Here is a 16,627-nt window from a genome sequence, read left to right on the forward strand (position 1 = left end):
TCTTTGGTCTGATCCATCAGGCCCCTTGTGAATGTCCAGATGTGTTGGACTACAGTTTCCATTAGTCCCAACAGCATAGCTGATGTCAAAGATAATTTCTTATTGAAGTATTTCTGGCATGGGCTATATTAACAGGGTAGGGAATGCCATTCAGCAGAGACCATAAACAAGAAAATTTACAATGCACTATGCAGATATGAATGAGGGACGCGGTGGCGCTGCGGGTTAAACCGCTGAGCTGTCGATCGGAAGGTCGGCGGTTCGAAACCGCGCGGCGGGGTGAGCTCCCGTTGCTCGTCCCAGCTCCTGCACACCAAGCAGTTCGAAAACATGCAAATGTGAGTAGATTAATTGGTACCGCTTCGGCGGGAAGGTAACGGCGTTCCGTGAGTCATGCTGGCCACATGACCCGGAAGTGTTCTATGGACAACGCCGGCTCCAAGGCTTTGAAACGGAGATGAGCACCGCCCCCTAGAGTCGGATTCGACTGGACTTTACGTCAAGGGAAACCTTTACCTTTTATGCAGATATGAAGATTGTGATAACATAAACTAAAACACAACTTGGAACACAATTTTAGTTGTTCCCTCCCTCCACCCCCCCCAGTCTATATGCTTCATTGGCATTCTCCTGAGACTAGGTTTAATTCTCTCCCACTCATAACCAACATTCTCCTTGCCAGATGCAAGAATAATGCCTTGTTAGACTCCTTGTAGATATGAGGCAATAACTTGTGTTTAACTTTTCTTTCCTTTTTGTACCCTTCCTTTTAAAATTCCCAGCTACTCTCTTCTCCATGCCTCCAGAAAGACCTTTAGTAATGTCAAGGTCAGCATCTCCAGTCAATGGACTCCTTCTTGTCTTAATGACTCTGCCTTCATTCTTCAGCCATATAAGGTAAGGGTGTTTATGTTTTACGGAGATTTCAAAGTACTGAGCAAGTGAACAACTCCCCAGAGAGTTAGCTTACAGAGCAAGCAAGCCAGCAAGAGTTTGGTGAGAGAGGTCAAAGAAGGAGGACCTTTTTTGTTGTTTCTTCTTCATCAGAGTAACATGGAAGTCAAAGGAACTGGTCTTATGACTTGCAAGGATGTGCTATATTTGTTTTTCTCTCTGAAGATGGCAAGAATTATCTGTGCTACAAGGGCAGGGTTTCTTGAATGAGAAGAAGCAGGGCTAGAGGCAAAGCCTCTCTTCATGGAAGAGGAGGGAATCTTAAATTAGGCACCAAGAAGCCACCCAGAAGATAAAAGAAAACCAAGTGAGGTGACAGAGAGATATAAGAATATAATATGATGGCCTCTTTGTAAGGAAATGCTCTTATACTCTTATACTGTTATACTCTGGATCTTCAGAATGGAGTCCAGGATTTTACTGTTGGGATGTTTCTAGATTCCTAGCTAAAGAGCAGCTGCAACAAGTCTCAAGGACTGAGGAGGAAGACTCTATAGAGTTTGCAAAGGGAAGGATTCCTGCCTCTGCACTGAAGAAACACAGTGAAGAGTGATGATAATTAGTGAGGAGAACTGAAGTAACAGTGTCAGTTGGGCAAGAGAAATGTGCTGTCTTCTAGGGATACACATTTCTCATGTGACTGAAAGGCTCCCAAGATTCTTTAAGCCTGTTTTCAAATATGTCATCCTACTGATTCATGTAAGAATAAATGATACAGCCAGATCATAATCCCCACTGGAAGGTACTATGATAGCCTAGGGAAGAGGGCGAACTTAGTTTGTTCCTGTATAGGCCCAGCATAGAATATAGGGCCAGGAGAGAGAGAATAATAATGAAATTAAATAACTGTTTATACAGATGGTACCAAAGGAACTGGTTTGGATTCTTTGATGATGGGTTTTGTTTCCAAGATGGGGGACGCATGGCTAGAAATCGGCTTCACCACATGAAAACTTTGAAAAAATCTTTGGAATGAACCTTGCAAACTTGATCCAGAAGGTTTAAACTGAATCCTGTGGAGGAGGACAGCCCAGAAAATAATATGGCACCAAGTACTGGGAACTGGGCAGAGTGGGGTATGTAGGATGTGGAGGTGATCACTGATGACCACATAAGTACAAGAAGGATTAGGTCAAGTGACCCAAGGATGCCATTGTCTATATAAATGGACAGCGTACCAGGACCAAACAGGAAGAGCTAGAAGTTGTAATGGAGGAAGTGAATATGATTTATTAGGAATTATGGAAACCTGGTAAAGTAAAATTCATGAGTGGAATGTAAGGACTGAAAGATATGACTTACCCAGATGGAAAAGACAGAGAAAGGTAGGAGTGGCATTACACGTGAAGGAAGTGCACATATGTATTGAAAACTAGGAATTTGAACTTAAGGGTCTATTTGAGAGCATTTGGGTAAGAATACAAGGAAGGGGAAACCACAAAAGTATTATTGTGGGGTTGTGCTGAAGACCACCAAACCGGATAAACAGTTTGGATAATACTTTCCTAGACCAGAGAGACAACAACTACTTAGATATCTGTTGGAAAAGCAACTCAGCTGAGACTGTGGTGTCCCAAAAATTTCTCGGAGGTTTTGCTGACTGTTTAATTTTTCAGAAAGTTGAAATTTTTCAGAAGAGACAAGGAGATGTGCTCTCCTGTGTACCACTATGGAAAAGGTAAAAAAAAGGTTGAAAAGGTAAAAACAATGGTAACATTGGGAAGAAGTGATCCAGATACGACAGGAAAAGGAACTTGTGCATAGCCATACGCATATATAGATTTCAAAAGAGCCAATTTCAGTAAGCTTAAAGAAGTACTAGGCAGGATGCCATGGACAGAAACTCGGGTCAAAGGAATTGCAGAAGTATAGTGGATTTCTCAAAAATAAGCAGCTGGAAAAACAATTGCACACCATTTCAGTGAGAGAAAAAAATGGGCAATTCAGGAAATGGTTGTGGATGCATGGAGAGCTTTCAACTGAGCTATGAATTTAAAAGGATATGTATACACAATAGAAGATGGGTGTGGTTACCATGGAGATATACCAGCAAGTAGCTGTTATCTGCAGAAAGAAAGTTAGAGAGTTAGAAAGGCTAAAGCCTCTCTGTAATCTTTGAGAAATTATTGAGGATGGGCATAATGCCAGAAGACTGGAGAAGAACCAATTTTGTTCCTGTCTTAATAAGGGGGAAAGAAGAGGTCCTGGGTAACTACAGGTCAGTTTGACATTGATGCTGGGCAAAACTCTGTATTGCTTAATGGGAGCCAACATGTGATCATCAAAAGGATGAGAATTATGCTATACTAACCCAACCTCCTTTTTTTGAAAGAGTGACTAGTTTAGTCGGTTGTAGGTATGTAGTAGACACAGTGTATCTGTGACTCCAGCAAACCATTCAACAAAGTATCCAGTGACATTCTAGGAGAAAAAATGGCAAAATGTGGGTTGGAGTGTGTAACCTCTAGATGGATCCAGAATTGGTTGAACACTCATACTCAATGTACATCAGTGCCTCTACGTCAAGCTGGAAGAAAGTTTAGTGGAGTACTGCAGGGCTGTTTTCGGCCGTAAGCCGTTCAACATATTTGTAAATTTCTTGAATGAGTGGCTAGAAAATATGGTTATCAAAATTTGCAGATGACATAAAGATAGGGGGGTAATAGCAAACAGCATGGAAGACAGTTTCAAGATTCAGGAAGATCTTGACAAGCTGGGACAGTGGGCAGAAATCAGTGGGATGCAATGCAGCAGAGGCAAATGCAAACGCCTGCATTTAGGTAGAAAAAAATCTAAAGAATAGGAGGGGAGGGGACCATATAAGTACTATGTATGAATTTTGGGTCTTGGTTGTTTGCAGGTTGAACCCAAACCAACAGTGTGATGCAGCTGCAAAAAAGAGAAATGGGGTTTTAGATTGCATCAGCAGAAATACATTGTCAGGTTCTAGAGAAATCACTGTGCCTTTCTGTCTTTCACTGGTCAGACCACACCGAGAATATTGTATATAGTTCTGGGCACTGCATGTTAGAAAGAACATTGATTAACTGGGGCATGTCCAGAGGGGAGCAACCAATACGATAAAAGACCTGGAAAGAAAACCTTACAAAGAATAGTTGGAAGGATTGGTTATACAGGTAGTCCTCAACTTATGACCATTCATTCAGTGACTGTTCAGAGTTACAATGACACTGAATGAATGGTGGTTACGACCAGTCCTCGGACTTCCGGCCACCCCAGTACCCCCACGGTCATGTGGTTGCAATCTGGGCTCTTGGCATCTGGCAAACCAGAAAGTCAATGGGGAAGCTAGCAGGGAAGATCACAAGTTGCTTGAGTAAGTCTTCCCTGCCCACACACCCTCCTGGAGTCTCTCTGTGATCACACCATGCCTTCCCAGCCACTTACACACCTCCTTGCTCCCTTTCCCACCCAGCAGCAGCCACTTAGCTTCCTGCCAGCATGTCTGCGAGCCACCTGGGACTTGCAACTTCCTGCAGGCTTCCCCACTGACTTAGTTGTGGGAAGCCAGCAGGAGGTTGCCTCACCTAACAACTGTGGGATTCAATTAATGATGGAAACTGGGACTGCAGGGATTGCCCTCACTAAGAGATGTGGTTGTGCTTTACAACTGCATTGCTTAGCAACAGAAATTCCTGTCCCAATTGCCGTTGTAAGTTGAGGACTACCTATATTTAGCTTGGAGAAGAGAAGATTGGTAGAGGGACTGCAGGAGTCCTCAGGTATCTGGAGGACTTTGTAAAAGACAAAGCAAAAATGTTCCAGAAGACAGGACAAAAAATGGTTAAATTACAAGGAAGTCGATTTCGATTGGCCTTTAGGAATTTTCTTCTACTGGGAATAGCTGCTCAGTAATGGATAGACTATCTTGGGAGATGCTGGTCTCTCCTTTGCTGGAGCTGTTTAAGCAGAGGCCAGATGGCCATCCATCTGGAATATTGTAGTAATGGGCTCCTGCATCAGGTGCAGAGTTTATCTAAATAACCTCCAGATTTGTTCCAGTTATGATCCTATGGCTATATCTCCTTTTCTTTGGTGAAAAGAAAACATAATTAGAACAAAATCTAGTTTGTGGCTTATTTACAGTCACCATTGTTGTTAGCTTGAATAACAAAAAAATAAGAGCTTTCTGCAGTTTTGAAATGTTCCAGCAGAGGCAATATTTAGAAAAATCTGCTTTCATAGATGTTGTTGAACTACTGGGCTTAATAATGATGTTTTAGTTATGTATTTTTGACCATTATATGACATATTTACATGTTTCTGATAGAGACCAGATTAGCATATTATAATCTACCATTTTTAACCATCATTTATGGAATAAACTGTAATTCAGTGGGTACACACAACACAAAAACCCATAATATGTGGTTTACAAAGCACAGCAGCTGGATTCACATAAGCCATAAACAAGCCAACAGCATTTTAGCTTCCCATATTCTTTCTGGTTTCCCCAATAAATTCCATTGTATGTCTAGAACTTTGTACTGTTTAAGAGGGGAATATTTTTGTTAAAACCTCCTTGTGTGCAGGACTATGCAATTGCCTAGTTATCCTTGTGCTTGCAGGATTTTCAGAGGATTTCAGTGAATTCTAGTGTCCTGGGCTTTGGGCAAGAAAAATCCAAAGTATATTTTCTCCTACTTTTTTTCTAGAGCTTGGTGAAGGCAAGACTTTGTGATAAATTCCTCAATTAGACAGGCTAGAGTGTGCCAGAACATTCAACCAGAATGGTGGTAGCCTACTGTAATTCTTTGTTGATGTGTAGGTGTGGGGACTTAGAGGAAGGGGTCTGCTGGAAGGAAAAGACATCCCTCTTCCAGATCCATGATGTAGAGAGGAAAGAGGATGACCTTGATGGACAAAGGGGAGATCCACGAGGAAAGGAACATTGCTTAAGCCCAAACAATGAAGGAGGAATGCAAAAAACATTCCAGGCAGACACCTCCCTATTTCACATTAGTATAAGATGGGGAAGAGGTAAAACATAATCAGGCTCATATGATTCTGTTACTACTGTATAGCCAATCTTAATAAAAGTAATTTTAGTCTTAATGTGGAGTTGATTTCTTGGTCTGATCTATATCATAGGGCTGACACATAGTTCCTGCGTAGTTCTAGACGTTATTTTCACCTCAAGGGAACGTGAATGAAAAGTAGGGGAAAGAATCTGTGATCTTCCATGTTTTATCTGGGGCTTCTAGGAATTGTAGTTCAGCAGGATCTGGAAAGCCATTAATTCTCTATGCCTAATGTGAAGAATTGGCATTCAAGTCCCAGTCTCATTAGACCAGTATCACACCACTTTTGATATAGACAGGTGTTCAGAGGTAACCTTGTCTCCATTAAATATTTACCAAGGCTTGAGGCTGGATATGTTAAGTATGGCTAAGCTTCTGCAAACCAGGGAAAGGAAACTGTGTGATGTCCTTTTTTTCTGGTGTTATGCTTTCTAGGAGTGTTCCTTACTCTGTAAACACTGGAGTTTTCCATTAACAAGAAGTGGCGGGGGCAAGCTGCTGTGGTCCTTTTTGCTGCAAAAGCAGAATCTCTATGCTCACTGATTAGGAGGTGGTCCTACAGAAATTAAAACAAGCATCTATGGTATTGCACTGTAAATTAGAGATGCCAGTTTCTGTGTTTTCAGGCTTTCTTCTTTTCACTTTGTAATGTAGCCTGACTCGTTCAATAGAAATGGTCAAGTTTTATCTAGCAAATTAGGGTGCCCTCTGGAATATTCTCCCTTCAGATATCAGGAAGTCCCCAACCCTGTTGGCCTTTGGTAAGGCCATGAAGGCCTGGTTATGTGCCTGGGCCTGGGGCCCCGAGTGTGTTAAAGGCCCTGTTTCTTGGCTATATTAACATCCATGCATTGTTTACTTGGCAACCATATATATTTATTTTGTACTGTTAATTGTTTTAATTATTTTAACTGTTTTATAGTTTTTATGATTGTAAGCCACCCAGAGTCACTTGTTGAGATGGGCGGCTATAGAAATTAAATAAAATAAATAAATAATTGAAGATCTCTGATTGTATACACCCGAGATACTTTGTACAGAAATCCAGACAGACTTAGTTCTAGTTGGAGGGATCTCTCTGTCTCAGAAACTGGAGATCTTTCTTTTTTGTAGAAGTGAAACTGGAGAGGGGACCTCTTAAATCCTCTTTTACTAGAAATTAGTATGAATGTGATCGGTCAGGATTGGTGTGTGTCTGTATGTTTTAAGTAGCACGAGAGGGATGACGAAGTTAACACTTTATCTCCTAGCCTTTAGTGAGATGATTTGGATTACAGGACCTCAGAAATAATCATGGCTGGAATCCAAAGAACTAAGGACATTAAGTGGGGTGTTGCTTAGTCTTTTTTATGCTGGTATGAGGCTACGTTATATTATCAACATATTTGCCATCTCATTTTCCCGCAATCTGACTTTTCTTTGTAGATTTGGAACAGCAGTCATCTATTTCCTAATGCTGAAGAAGCAACTCTGTTCCTTGGAACGTTGGACACCATCTTCCTATTCTCTTATGCTGTGGTGAGTAAATTCTCCTTTGAACAGCTCTAGAACTGTGAAGGAATAGGGAGGATTAAATCCATTAGATTCCATACAGTACAGCAGATAGTTTCATAGGATAACTTGAAACTAGATTAGGCATTGATGTATGTAGCTCAGTATCATCTGCCAAGCTCTCTGGGTGTTTTTGCACCACAGCCTCCATCATCCTTCACAATTAGTCATACTGGCTAGAATTCATGAGAGCTGGAGTTCAGTCTAGACAATCTTACATTGCTAGAATTGACGGGAGATGGATAACTTGTTTTAGTCAAGAGCCTTTCTTAGTTCTGCAAATAATTGAACATGGGATCTTTTGCATGCAAAGTATAAGCTTCACCACTGAGCAAAGATTCCATGCTAACTTCATTGGAAGGCTATATTTATTGTCCCTTATTAGCTCGTAGTGCTAAACTTTGAGTTATTTCATCATAGTTTGCTCAATAAGCTGCAACAGGTTGGGTTTGTGTGGCACATTAAGCTACAAAACCATGGTTCATACAGGTAGTCCTTGCTTAAGAACCACAATTGGGACCAGAATTTTGGTTGCTAAGTGAAGTGGTCATTAAGTGAATCCATCCTGAGTTCCTGACTTTTTTCGTGGAGGTCATTAAGCGAATCATCATGGGGTTAAGCAAACCACATGGTCGTTAAGCAAATCACATGGTTCCCCATTGATTTTGCTTGCCAGAAGCCGGCTGGGAAGGTCGCAAATAGCGATCACGTGACCACTGGACGCTGCGACGGTCATAAATGTGAACTGGTTGCCAAGCGTCCAAATCGTGATCACGTGACCGTGGGGATGCTGTGATGGTTGTAAGTGTGAGTACTGGTTGTAAGTTGTTTTTTTCAGCACCATCATAAGTCCGAACTGCCACTAAACAAATGGTTGTTAAGTGAAGACTACCTGTACAGTTAGGTTTCCATAACACAGTATGCCAGAGCCAAAGAAACCACATTACAGCATATTACCATATGTGAAACCAGCCAAAATCTAGTTAACTTTGTATAATTTTTAAGTGCAACCAAATGGTATTGACTATTTATGCTGTGCCAAAAAACAGACACGAAAAGGAAACAACAACCTCCAGGCTGTCTACAGCAGCCTTCCCTGATTCATTCCTTCTAGTAGAGCTTATTTATTTATTTGCTAGATTTATATCCCACCTTTTGTTCAGGAGCTCAAGGGGGCATACCCAGTGCTCCCTCCTCCCTTTTTTCCCACAATAACAGCCCCAACAGAGAATGAGTTTCCACGACTAGGAAAGCTTGGATTTGAACTTAGTCTCCTTCGTTGCAATCCAACAACTTAACCACTCCACCACATTGGTTACAACTGCATCGTTTGCTGCCAAGGCAGCCCCATACTTTGGACCAGCATCAGTTTGGGAAAATCAATGTGTGGTCTACACAGGAACAGTAATTTTTGAGTGCTCTCATTTCCTTGTATAAAAATCTTGATGCATCTTTCAAGTGGGCAAAATCATATATTAAAGCATACCTGTCTCATTCCCCCCAAATATTTCACAGTGGTGTAGTATTTTCCATTTTTGTATTGGTGGTCATGTTCTCAGAAAACAAGAAATGGGAACAAGTTGTTCCTTGAGCATGTTTTTCTGCTGCTTTTCCTCTTGGGCCTTAGCATTCTCCTCTGAGAGATGGTGGGCTCAATAGCAGTTCATCATGCCAATAATATTGGGTCAATGGCAGTCAATAAGTTGCGTAGTCAAGTAGTTGTTAATGTGACAGGGTTTGAGATCAGCCTTATCTGAATTGTATGATATTATGACAAATATGCCCTTAAAACAGTTTTATTGGCTATCATAACTTTCTTCAGCTGACTCTTACTGAATAAAATACCCTCTGATTTTAGGGCCTCTTTGTTAGTGGTGTTGTTGGGGATCGCTTGAACATGCGTTGGGTTCTGGCATTTGGGATGTGCTCCTCTGCCGTAGTGGTAAGTTGGGAGATCACAGTTGGGAAAATACGTTATCTCTGTAGTATTTGACTTTGAATTTCTGTAACATTGCCTCAGAAATCACTTCTAAGTAAAATGAAGATACTGCATTCAAGAAACTATGTAGGATCTTCCGTTTTATAACAAGAATGCATGGATTGAACATATTTTATGCTATCGATACTGGAGATCGCATCCTATAGCCAAATGATTCATTAGTTTGATAAAATATTCTTGAGATTTTAGCTTGTTCAAAAATATTCTTGAGAGCAAAACAGGAAATGGACTAGGACACTTGTTGCTGAAACCGTTGTATTGCAAATTATAGTTGCTGTTGTGTTGTGCAGGGTGCTCTTTGTTTTTTTAAAGAATTTCTGATGTGCAAGCTTCTGTACGCTGAAGCTTATACTTGGAAAAATCCAGTTTTCATTTCGGTGTCAGACATAGAAAAGGACATAATTACTAGAATTAGTTGTCTTGCTGTAATAGAGATGTGTCTAAATGCCTGAGTTATTAGGGCGTACCATGTGAGTGACATCCCTTCTTTCTCTTAGGCCAGTCCTTATTTAAATTGTGGATGGTTTTCCCTTCTGCCTTATATTCTCTGAAAGCATTTGGTTCCTATTCCTAGAATTGTGAATAGCTATTTGCTTGGTTTCCTATGATGAGCAAAAATCATTTCAAGGTGCCTGGATAGAGAAACCTTTAACTTGTAGCCTATAAATAACATGCAGCACGGCTAGAAACCATTGGGGATTTATTTGCTAGACTAATTTGGGATTGATACGACATTTTCTTCTTGTTGTTTCTTTTTAGGTGTTTGTGTTTGGCACTGTCACTGAATGGCTGCGTTTCTACAACAAGTGGTTCTACTGCTGTCTGTGGATTGTGAACGGCTTGCTGCAGTCCACTGGCTGGCCCTGTGTGGTAGCTGTCATGGGAAACTGGTTTGGCAAAGCTGGGTATGCAAATGTTGGTTCTTCTCCTTGTGTGTATTTTTAGTGGCTTGCCTCTCCGCTGTGTGGTTATTTTGCAAGGCTCCTCTTCCTGTTAAGCCTGTGTTGCCTATGCGTCCACATTGCTTTGTTTACTGAACACACTGGCCCTGGCCGTGTGATCAAAGCTTGTAGGGCTGCCTTTCTGCCAAGGTGAAAACGTTAAACTGTACTTTCCCCTATTTATAAGGACATTAGGCTGGTTGTCCTTTTTGAAAGCATCAGCAAATTTAACAAGCATTGACTGCAAGTGTGCAATTATTTAAGTATGAGGTTCATCTACTGCCTCAATCCTCATGGACTCTAGGTGGTCTACAGATCTTAAAATAACAGCAACAATAAATAGTATACTATTAAGAATGTAAAGGGTTATAACAGAAGTATGTGTTTTGTGTGTATGTGTGTATAGATAAATATGCCTGGAAATATCTCTATGTATGGCTATGTGTGAGAACCATCCTTACCTCAGGGGACAAGCTGTTGCACAGGAGGGGACCTGCCACTGAGAATGCTCACTGCTGAGCCCACTCCCACTCCCACTCCACTTCTGTTAGGTATGGACCCTTTGGCCACCTGGGTTGAATGGAGGGAATCTATGGAAGGGTGGTATCTTAGATGCTCAGGCTCTGGACTACGTGGGACTTCAAAGTATCAGCCAGCACCTTGAATTGCACTCAGAAACACTCAGTGCAGCTCTTGCAGGAGTGGTGCAACTCGGCAGTACCAAAACTGACTGCTTTTTTAAAAAATCCAGATGATGGCTTTTCATCCTTCTCTAATTCTTAAATCCATTATTTTCAGTTGTGCCCTTCTGGGTCTGAAAAGTGTGGTGTATACTCAAATAAAGACAAGACACAGCATGATAATACACTTGCTGTACTATTCTACCCAGAATATTTTGAGGTGCTTTGAATTAAAACCTTTCCATTAGAAGGTTCTTCACTTTTTATTTTCCTAGATCTTTAAAATTTGATTACAGTTCTGGTCTTGTTTTACAGGTGTGGATGGATGGAAGGATGGCTGACTGGCTAATGAAATGATTTAGTTTTAAACAGCTGAGAATGGTTGCTATGGCCATGTAGAAGTAGGGAGCAGAAATGAATAGCTAGTATATGGGTAATTTCTTTAACGTAGCAATTTTGTGATAGTCCTAATGAGTTGACTTGTAAAAACTTAACTCATGCAGGCAATTTTGTTTGAGGGAAGTGAGTTTTAAAATGACTTTTTTACCTCTGAGTTATCAACCAACTTAATCTTCTTTTTTATTTCATACCCAGGAGAGGATTTGTTTTTGGGCTCTGGAGTGCCTGTGCATCAGTGGGCAATATCCTTGGAGCATTTCTTGCCTCCTCGGTTCTGCAGTATGGCTATGAGGTGAGCGCAGCTTCCTGCCATTGTCCTTCTAACTGGATTGGAGCCAGTCATATTTTATGAAGTTGAGCATGAATTGTGTGTTTTTATGGATTGAACTTATCAAAGGTTTTCTCTGGTTTGCAATAAAACATGTGGGGATTTCCCATACAAGCAAAAATAAAATACCTAGAAAGGGAGCATTAATTGCTTGACTTAAGATGAGAAAACCCAAGAGCCACCCATGAAATATCTACCCTGGCTTCTTCCCTTTCAGTATGCCTTCTTGGTGACTGCATCAGTACAGTTTGTTGGAGGAGTTATCGTCTTTTTTGGCCTTGTGATTTCTCCCAGAGAAGTAGGTAAGTAGAAGTACCATTTCACATTTTTTTTTGTCTTTGCTACTTGCAAACCCATGTCCCAAAATTGCAAGAAGTGCATAGTTAATTGTTGACTCGGCAATCCACTCAAAATCCATATTAAATATTAAAAACCTTGCTAGATACGGGCATTAAGAGCAAGGTTGTTTTTTTTAATTTAAAATATTTTTATCCTGCCTTTATAACAATTCCAAGTTGGTCAACAGAAGAAAAAAATAGCATACCCATACATAGAATGACACTCTTGAACTTCATGACTAAGAAAAACAACAGCAATAATGCAGCAATAATAAAAAGGTATCAACATTCCACTTGGCAAAATGTTCCATTTCAAGCATGAAACTGCTGTTTCTAACATGAAAAGACCCTCTTGCTATGGGAAGATTTGAACTGAAACCTAGGTAAAAGCATGAGAACAATGAATCCTACCAACCATGGTGTGTTAGAATCCCTGATAACCAGAGGCTTTCATAAAAATGGTGAACTTTGCACTTTAATTGATGAACCACAGAGGGGACATGCTATTGTTCTTTTTGCTGGGAATTCCAAAGTTAGGGGGTAGCCACAGACGAGTCCAATCACTCTGGCAGGTCTTTCTGATTGTGACCTTGGAATACAAAAAGGGCTTCTGTTGAGGATTTCTGAACTCAGGCTCATTTGAGGAAGCATCCTTCAGCCATGGGTGTACCCATGGTGTGAGGAAGGGGGCAAATGACAACACATGCTTGACAATGTCATCACACCAATGCAGTGACTTTGTATGTATGTGAGGTAGCAGGATGCAAATCCATAATGGTGACATTTGTCTGATGATGACAGCATACATGTCATTTTGGTATCTTCAAAGTCTGCTGTAGATGCCACTGCATTGTGGTCCAAACTGTAAAGGGCTTTTGCCATAATCAGCATAACTGCCTTTGAAGTGGGTCACTGTGATTGTGGTGTAACAGGGCCCCACTGAATCAGACTGAGAGAAGAGAAGCAGAACCTGAGAAGCTAGCCCTTCCACCATTGGGTTGATCAGAAGTTACTTCATCAGGCTCAGCTGAGGGAAGAGAAAGCAGCAGGGCCAGTTTATTGGTGAGAGACCAGCTTTCTTTGACGACTCCTCCATGAGCTATAGTTTGTTTTAAGAAGTTTGCAATTTAGAATCCGTGCCCGAGATTTTTTTTTCTACCTCCCTCCAAGTCCTTTTCCTTTTTATGTTGTATCTGTCATAGTACTGTTTATTTTTGGAGATTCCAGGACCTTCTTCAGTTGAGGGGCAGAATAAAAATAAATAATATCCAGCCATGTACAGTATAATCAGTTAGCTCCCTAGCAGACTTAAAGTGAAGAGTATGGCTTCTGGGAGGTTGTGTGTATATCCAAGTTAGGCCCTGTTAGGACCCCATGCAAGTAGCATTTGGAATGCAACATCTGAAACCGGGCTGATGACTTACACTAGAGAACCAATCTTTAATGGAGCTGCTGTGGCCCTGTAGACCACTTCAGAGTGGGTTCACATTTATCACACTTGAATTCTGTTCTTTAGAGCAGCTTCCTTAGGCTTGATTTTCTGCTCATAATACCTCCAGGCGGCAGATAAAGTGTGAAGCACTTTAAAGAGGGCTCTGTGCCTTTCAGCTGCAAAGCCTGAAACATTTTGGCAAGTGCTGCTTATGGACTGAGGCAACAGGAAACACTGAATACAACTGATAGGGATGGGATTTCCATCCTGCTGTAAGGTCTCTATGGATTAGCTGGTGTGCAGGTCTCTGCAGTGAATCTGGGTTGTGGGTGTTATATGCCACCTTCTGTATACATAAAAAGGTGGTTTATAAGTTCTAAAATATCTTACATCCTAAATGTAAAAAAAAGGACTTATGTGGGAAGAAGACAATTATCATACTCTTGCACAACCAGTGGCCAGATGGAAAGAGTGTCCTGTGAGCCAGACTGCCATGTAGTTGGTGCTAGCTGATCTGATGGAGGGATCCTTGCAGTGCTGCCTGTCTCTCTCCCAGGTGGATCCCAGTTTTTACAAAGGGAGGCAGCTCTGGAAGGGAGGAGCCAAAGAGCAGCTGATTCCACCTAAACTTGAGAAGAGGGATTTGTTGTTCACCTCTTGCCACTCAGGTGCAACTAGGTGGAGTGGCTGCTAATGAGGTATAAGAGCAGGATGTTTGCATTATTTCAGTCTACTTTTCTTTCTGATTACTAAAAAGCCTTTCAGTGTTAGGAGCTGGCAAGTTCGGTGATGGTGTCTGTAAAGGGATATATGGACACTTACATATTTATGCTTGCAGAGGAAGCTGAAAAAGTTGCAAAGAGCTAATTTGTTCAGAGGCTGAAACTGGATTGTAAAAGCCTATTATGGTGCATCTTTCTTCCAGCCCCATCTCCCCATTAGAACTGCAGCTGGTAGAGTCAAGGGTCCTAGCTTTGACATCCAGCCAGCACTGCAAGTAGTGATATCAGTCTTGCAGTTGGAGAAGTCTGACTGCAGCCCAACAGGGAGTGCATTAATTTGTTGTGTCTTCCAACTAATGGCCAGACACACACAGCAGACAGAGTCAATGTCGGGATCAGACAGGATTCTTTCGAGAGCGCTAGAAGACCAGGGATAGAAACTGGCAATTCTGCAGAGCACCATCTAGAAGCATTAGTAAGCCGAAGGAAGAGGAGGACCAAGGTATGGGAGAGAGCAAGGGAGCTGAATCAGAAGGGAGGAACAATAGCTCAAAGGAAGAGGCACAGGGAGAGGGGATTCTCCCTTCCTTTCTTTTTAAGTTGCATTTCTGTGCTTTCTCCTAGGCCTCCCTGAAGTTGGCAAAGAAGGTGATGGTAATGCTGCCGAAGAAGATGCCAGTGAGCCATTAATTGGCAGCAACGAGAATGAAGATTTTGACGATCAGAATTATTCCATTCAGGCTTCAGACTTAAGCAGTAGTACAAACACTCCATCCCCGGCCATTGGATTTTTTCAGGCTTGTTGTTTACCTGGTGTCATATTGGTACGGATGTTGTTATCATCACCTTACAGTGATATATTTTTATGGCAGCCAAGATAGCATGGTATCGGCAGGCACTAGTATTCCTAGGGACACCTTCCTTGGTGCCCCATGGTCTTCTTTTCCCCTCTGACATTTTTAGTTAAGATATTTTTAATTAAGTAAAGACAGAAGCTAGCATGCTCTTAAGCATAATTTTTATTTCTAGGAATACCTCTAGAGCCCACATAGGCCAAGAGGCAATCCAAGAAAGTGAAACACTGGATGGCTGCAGCCCAATTCTTAGTTTAGGAATGTACCAACCTGCCCAGAAAAAAGACAGAAGTGATGTGGTAGACAACATCTTGGGGTGGTGAGCAACCTAATTAATTTGCTTTCTTGTCGATGTGTGATTTGTGACTGGCTGTGCGCACATCACCCATGAAAATGCCATTGCATACTGTGAGACTTCCAAAAGTGTCTACCTGCCCCTAAAGTTTACCTGATCCAAGTATTTCTCAGTCTCAGCGACTTTAGGATGTGTGATCTTCAATTCCCAGAATTCCCCAGCCAGAATTCTGGGAGTTATCACACTTCTTAAAGTTGCTGAGATTGAGAAACACTAACCTAGTCAATACTAAAGAATGCTGTATAGACCTTGTGAGAGAAGACAGCATCACTAATTCTGCAGTTGGAAGAAATTCTTCAAGAAGGCCAGGCAGTGCTTCCTATTTTTTTCTCACACTAGTGGAATAGGTTAGACTGAGAGGCAGTAACTGCCTCCAGGTCACCCAGCGTGTCTCCTAATGGGAGAGGGTCAGGTTTTCCCATTCAAGATCTGACACTCTGTGTGTTATGGAATTACAGAGCCATGCTAGCTCAGCGAGGATCGTTTTGATTCTAACACCTTTTCTTTGGGAATGGGGTTGGTATTTATTTGTTTCAGTATTCCTTGGCCTATGCTTGCCTGAAGCTAGTAAACTACTCCTTCTTCTTCTGGCTGCCTTTCTATCTCAGCAACAATTTTGGTTGGAAGGAAGCAGACGCTGACAAGCTCTCAATCTGGTATGATGTTGGAGGCATTATAGGTATGACTATGAATAAAAGACAAACCCGTTTTGTTGTTACATTTCATCTTCTGTTCCTCATGAGATTAGAACAGGATGTGTCAGGGCAGGTTGTGGGTGGGAATTCTAGTCTGAAACTAAGTAGACACCACTTGTCTACCAATTAAATAGCTACTGGCAGGCAAAGTGATTGTGGGTGTTGTAGCCCAAAGGATCTGGAGGATGTCAAGTTGCCTATGGCAGCTTTCCCACACTTGGGTGCTCTCCCGACTTCAACTCCCAGAATTCTTAGCAGTGGTATTGCTGGCTGGGCAGCCTGGAGCTCTAGGTCCTCACATACGGAGAACACCAAAACTGGAAAATGATGGTGTAGA

General features: G+C 41.6%; 1 protein-coding gene across 2 annotated transcripts in view; it reads left to right on the plus strand.

The window, feature by feature from the left end:
• The window catches only part of SLC37A3 (solute carrier family 37 member 3), a 36,143-nt gene that overhangs the window by 4,741 nt on the left and 14,775 nt on the right, over positions 1–16,627 (plus strand). For both annotated transcript variants that reach the window (XM_063309550.1, XM_063309551.1), the window contains exons 3-10: positions 783–897; positions 7,422–7,514; positions 9,406–9,489; positions 10,306–10,451; positions 11,762–11,858; positions 12,112–12,196; positions 15,011–15,210; positions 16,133–16,274. In XM_063309550.1, coding sequence (XP_063165620.1) covers positions 783–897; positions 7,422–7,514; positions 9,406–9,489; positions 10,306–10,451; positions 11,762–11,858; positions 12,112–12,196; positions 15,011–15,210; positions 16,133–16,274 — 962 coding nt within the window. The remainder of the gene's footprint in view (positions 1–782; positions 898–7,421; positions 7,515–9,405; positions 9,490–10,305; positions 10,452–11,761; positions 11,859–12,111; positions 12,197–15,010; positions 15,211–16,132; positions 16,275–16,627) is intronic.

The sequence above is a fragment of the Candoia aspera genome, chromosome 7 (genome assembly GCF_035149785.1).
Source record: "Candoia aspera isolate rCanAsp1 chromosome 7, rCanAsp1.hap2, whole genome shotgun sequence".
NCBI lineage: Eukaryota > Metazoa > Chordata > Lepidosauria > Squamata > Boidae > Candoia > Candoia aspera.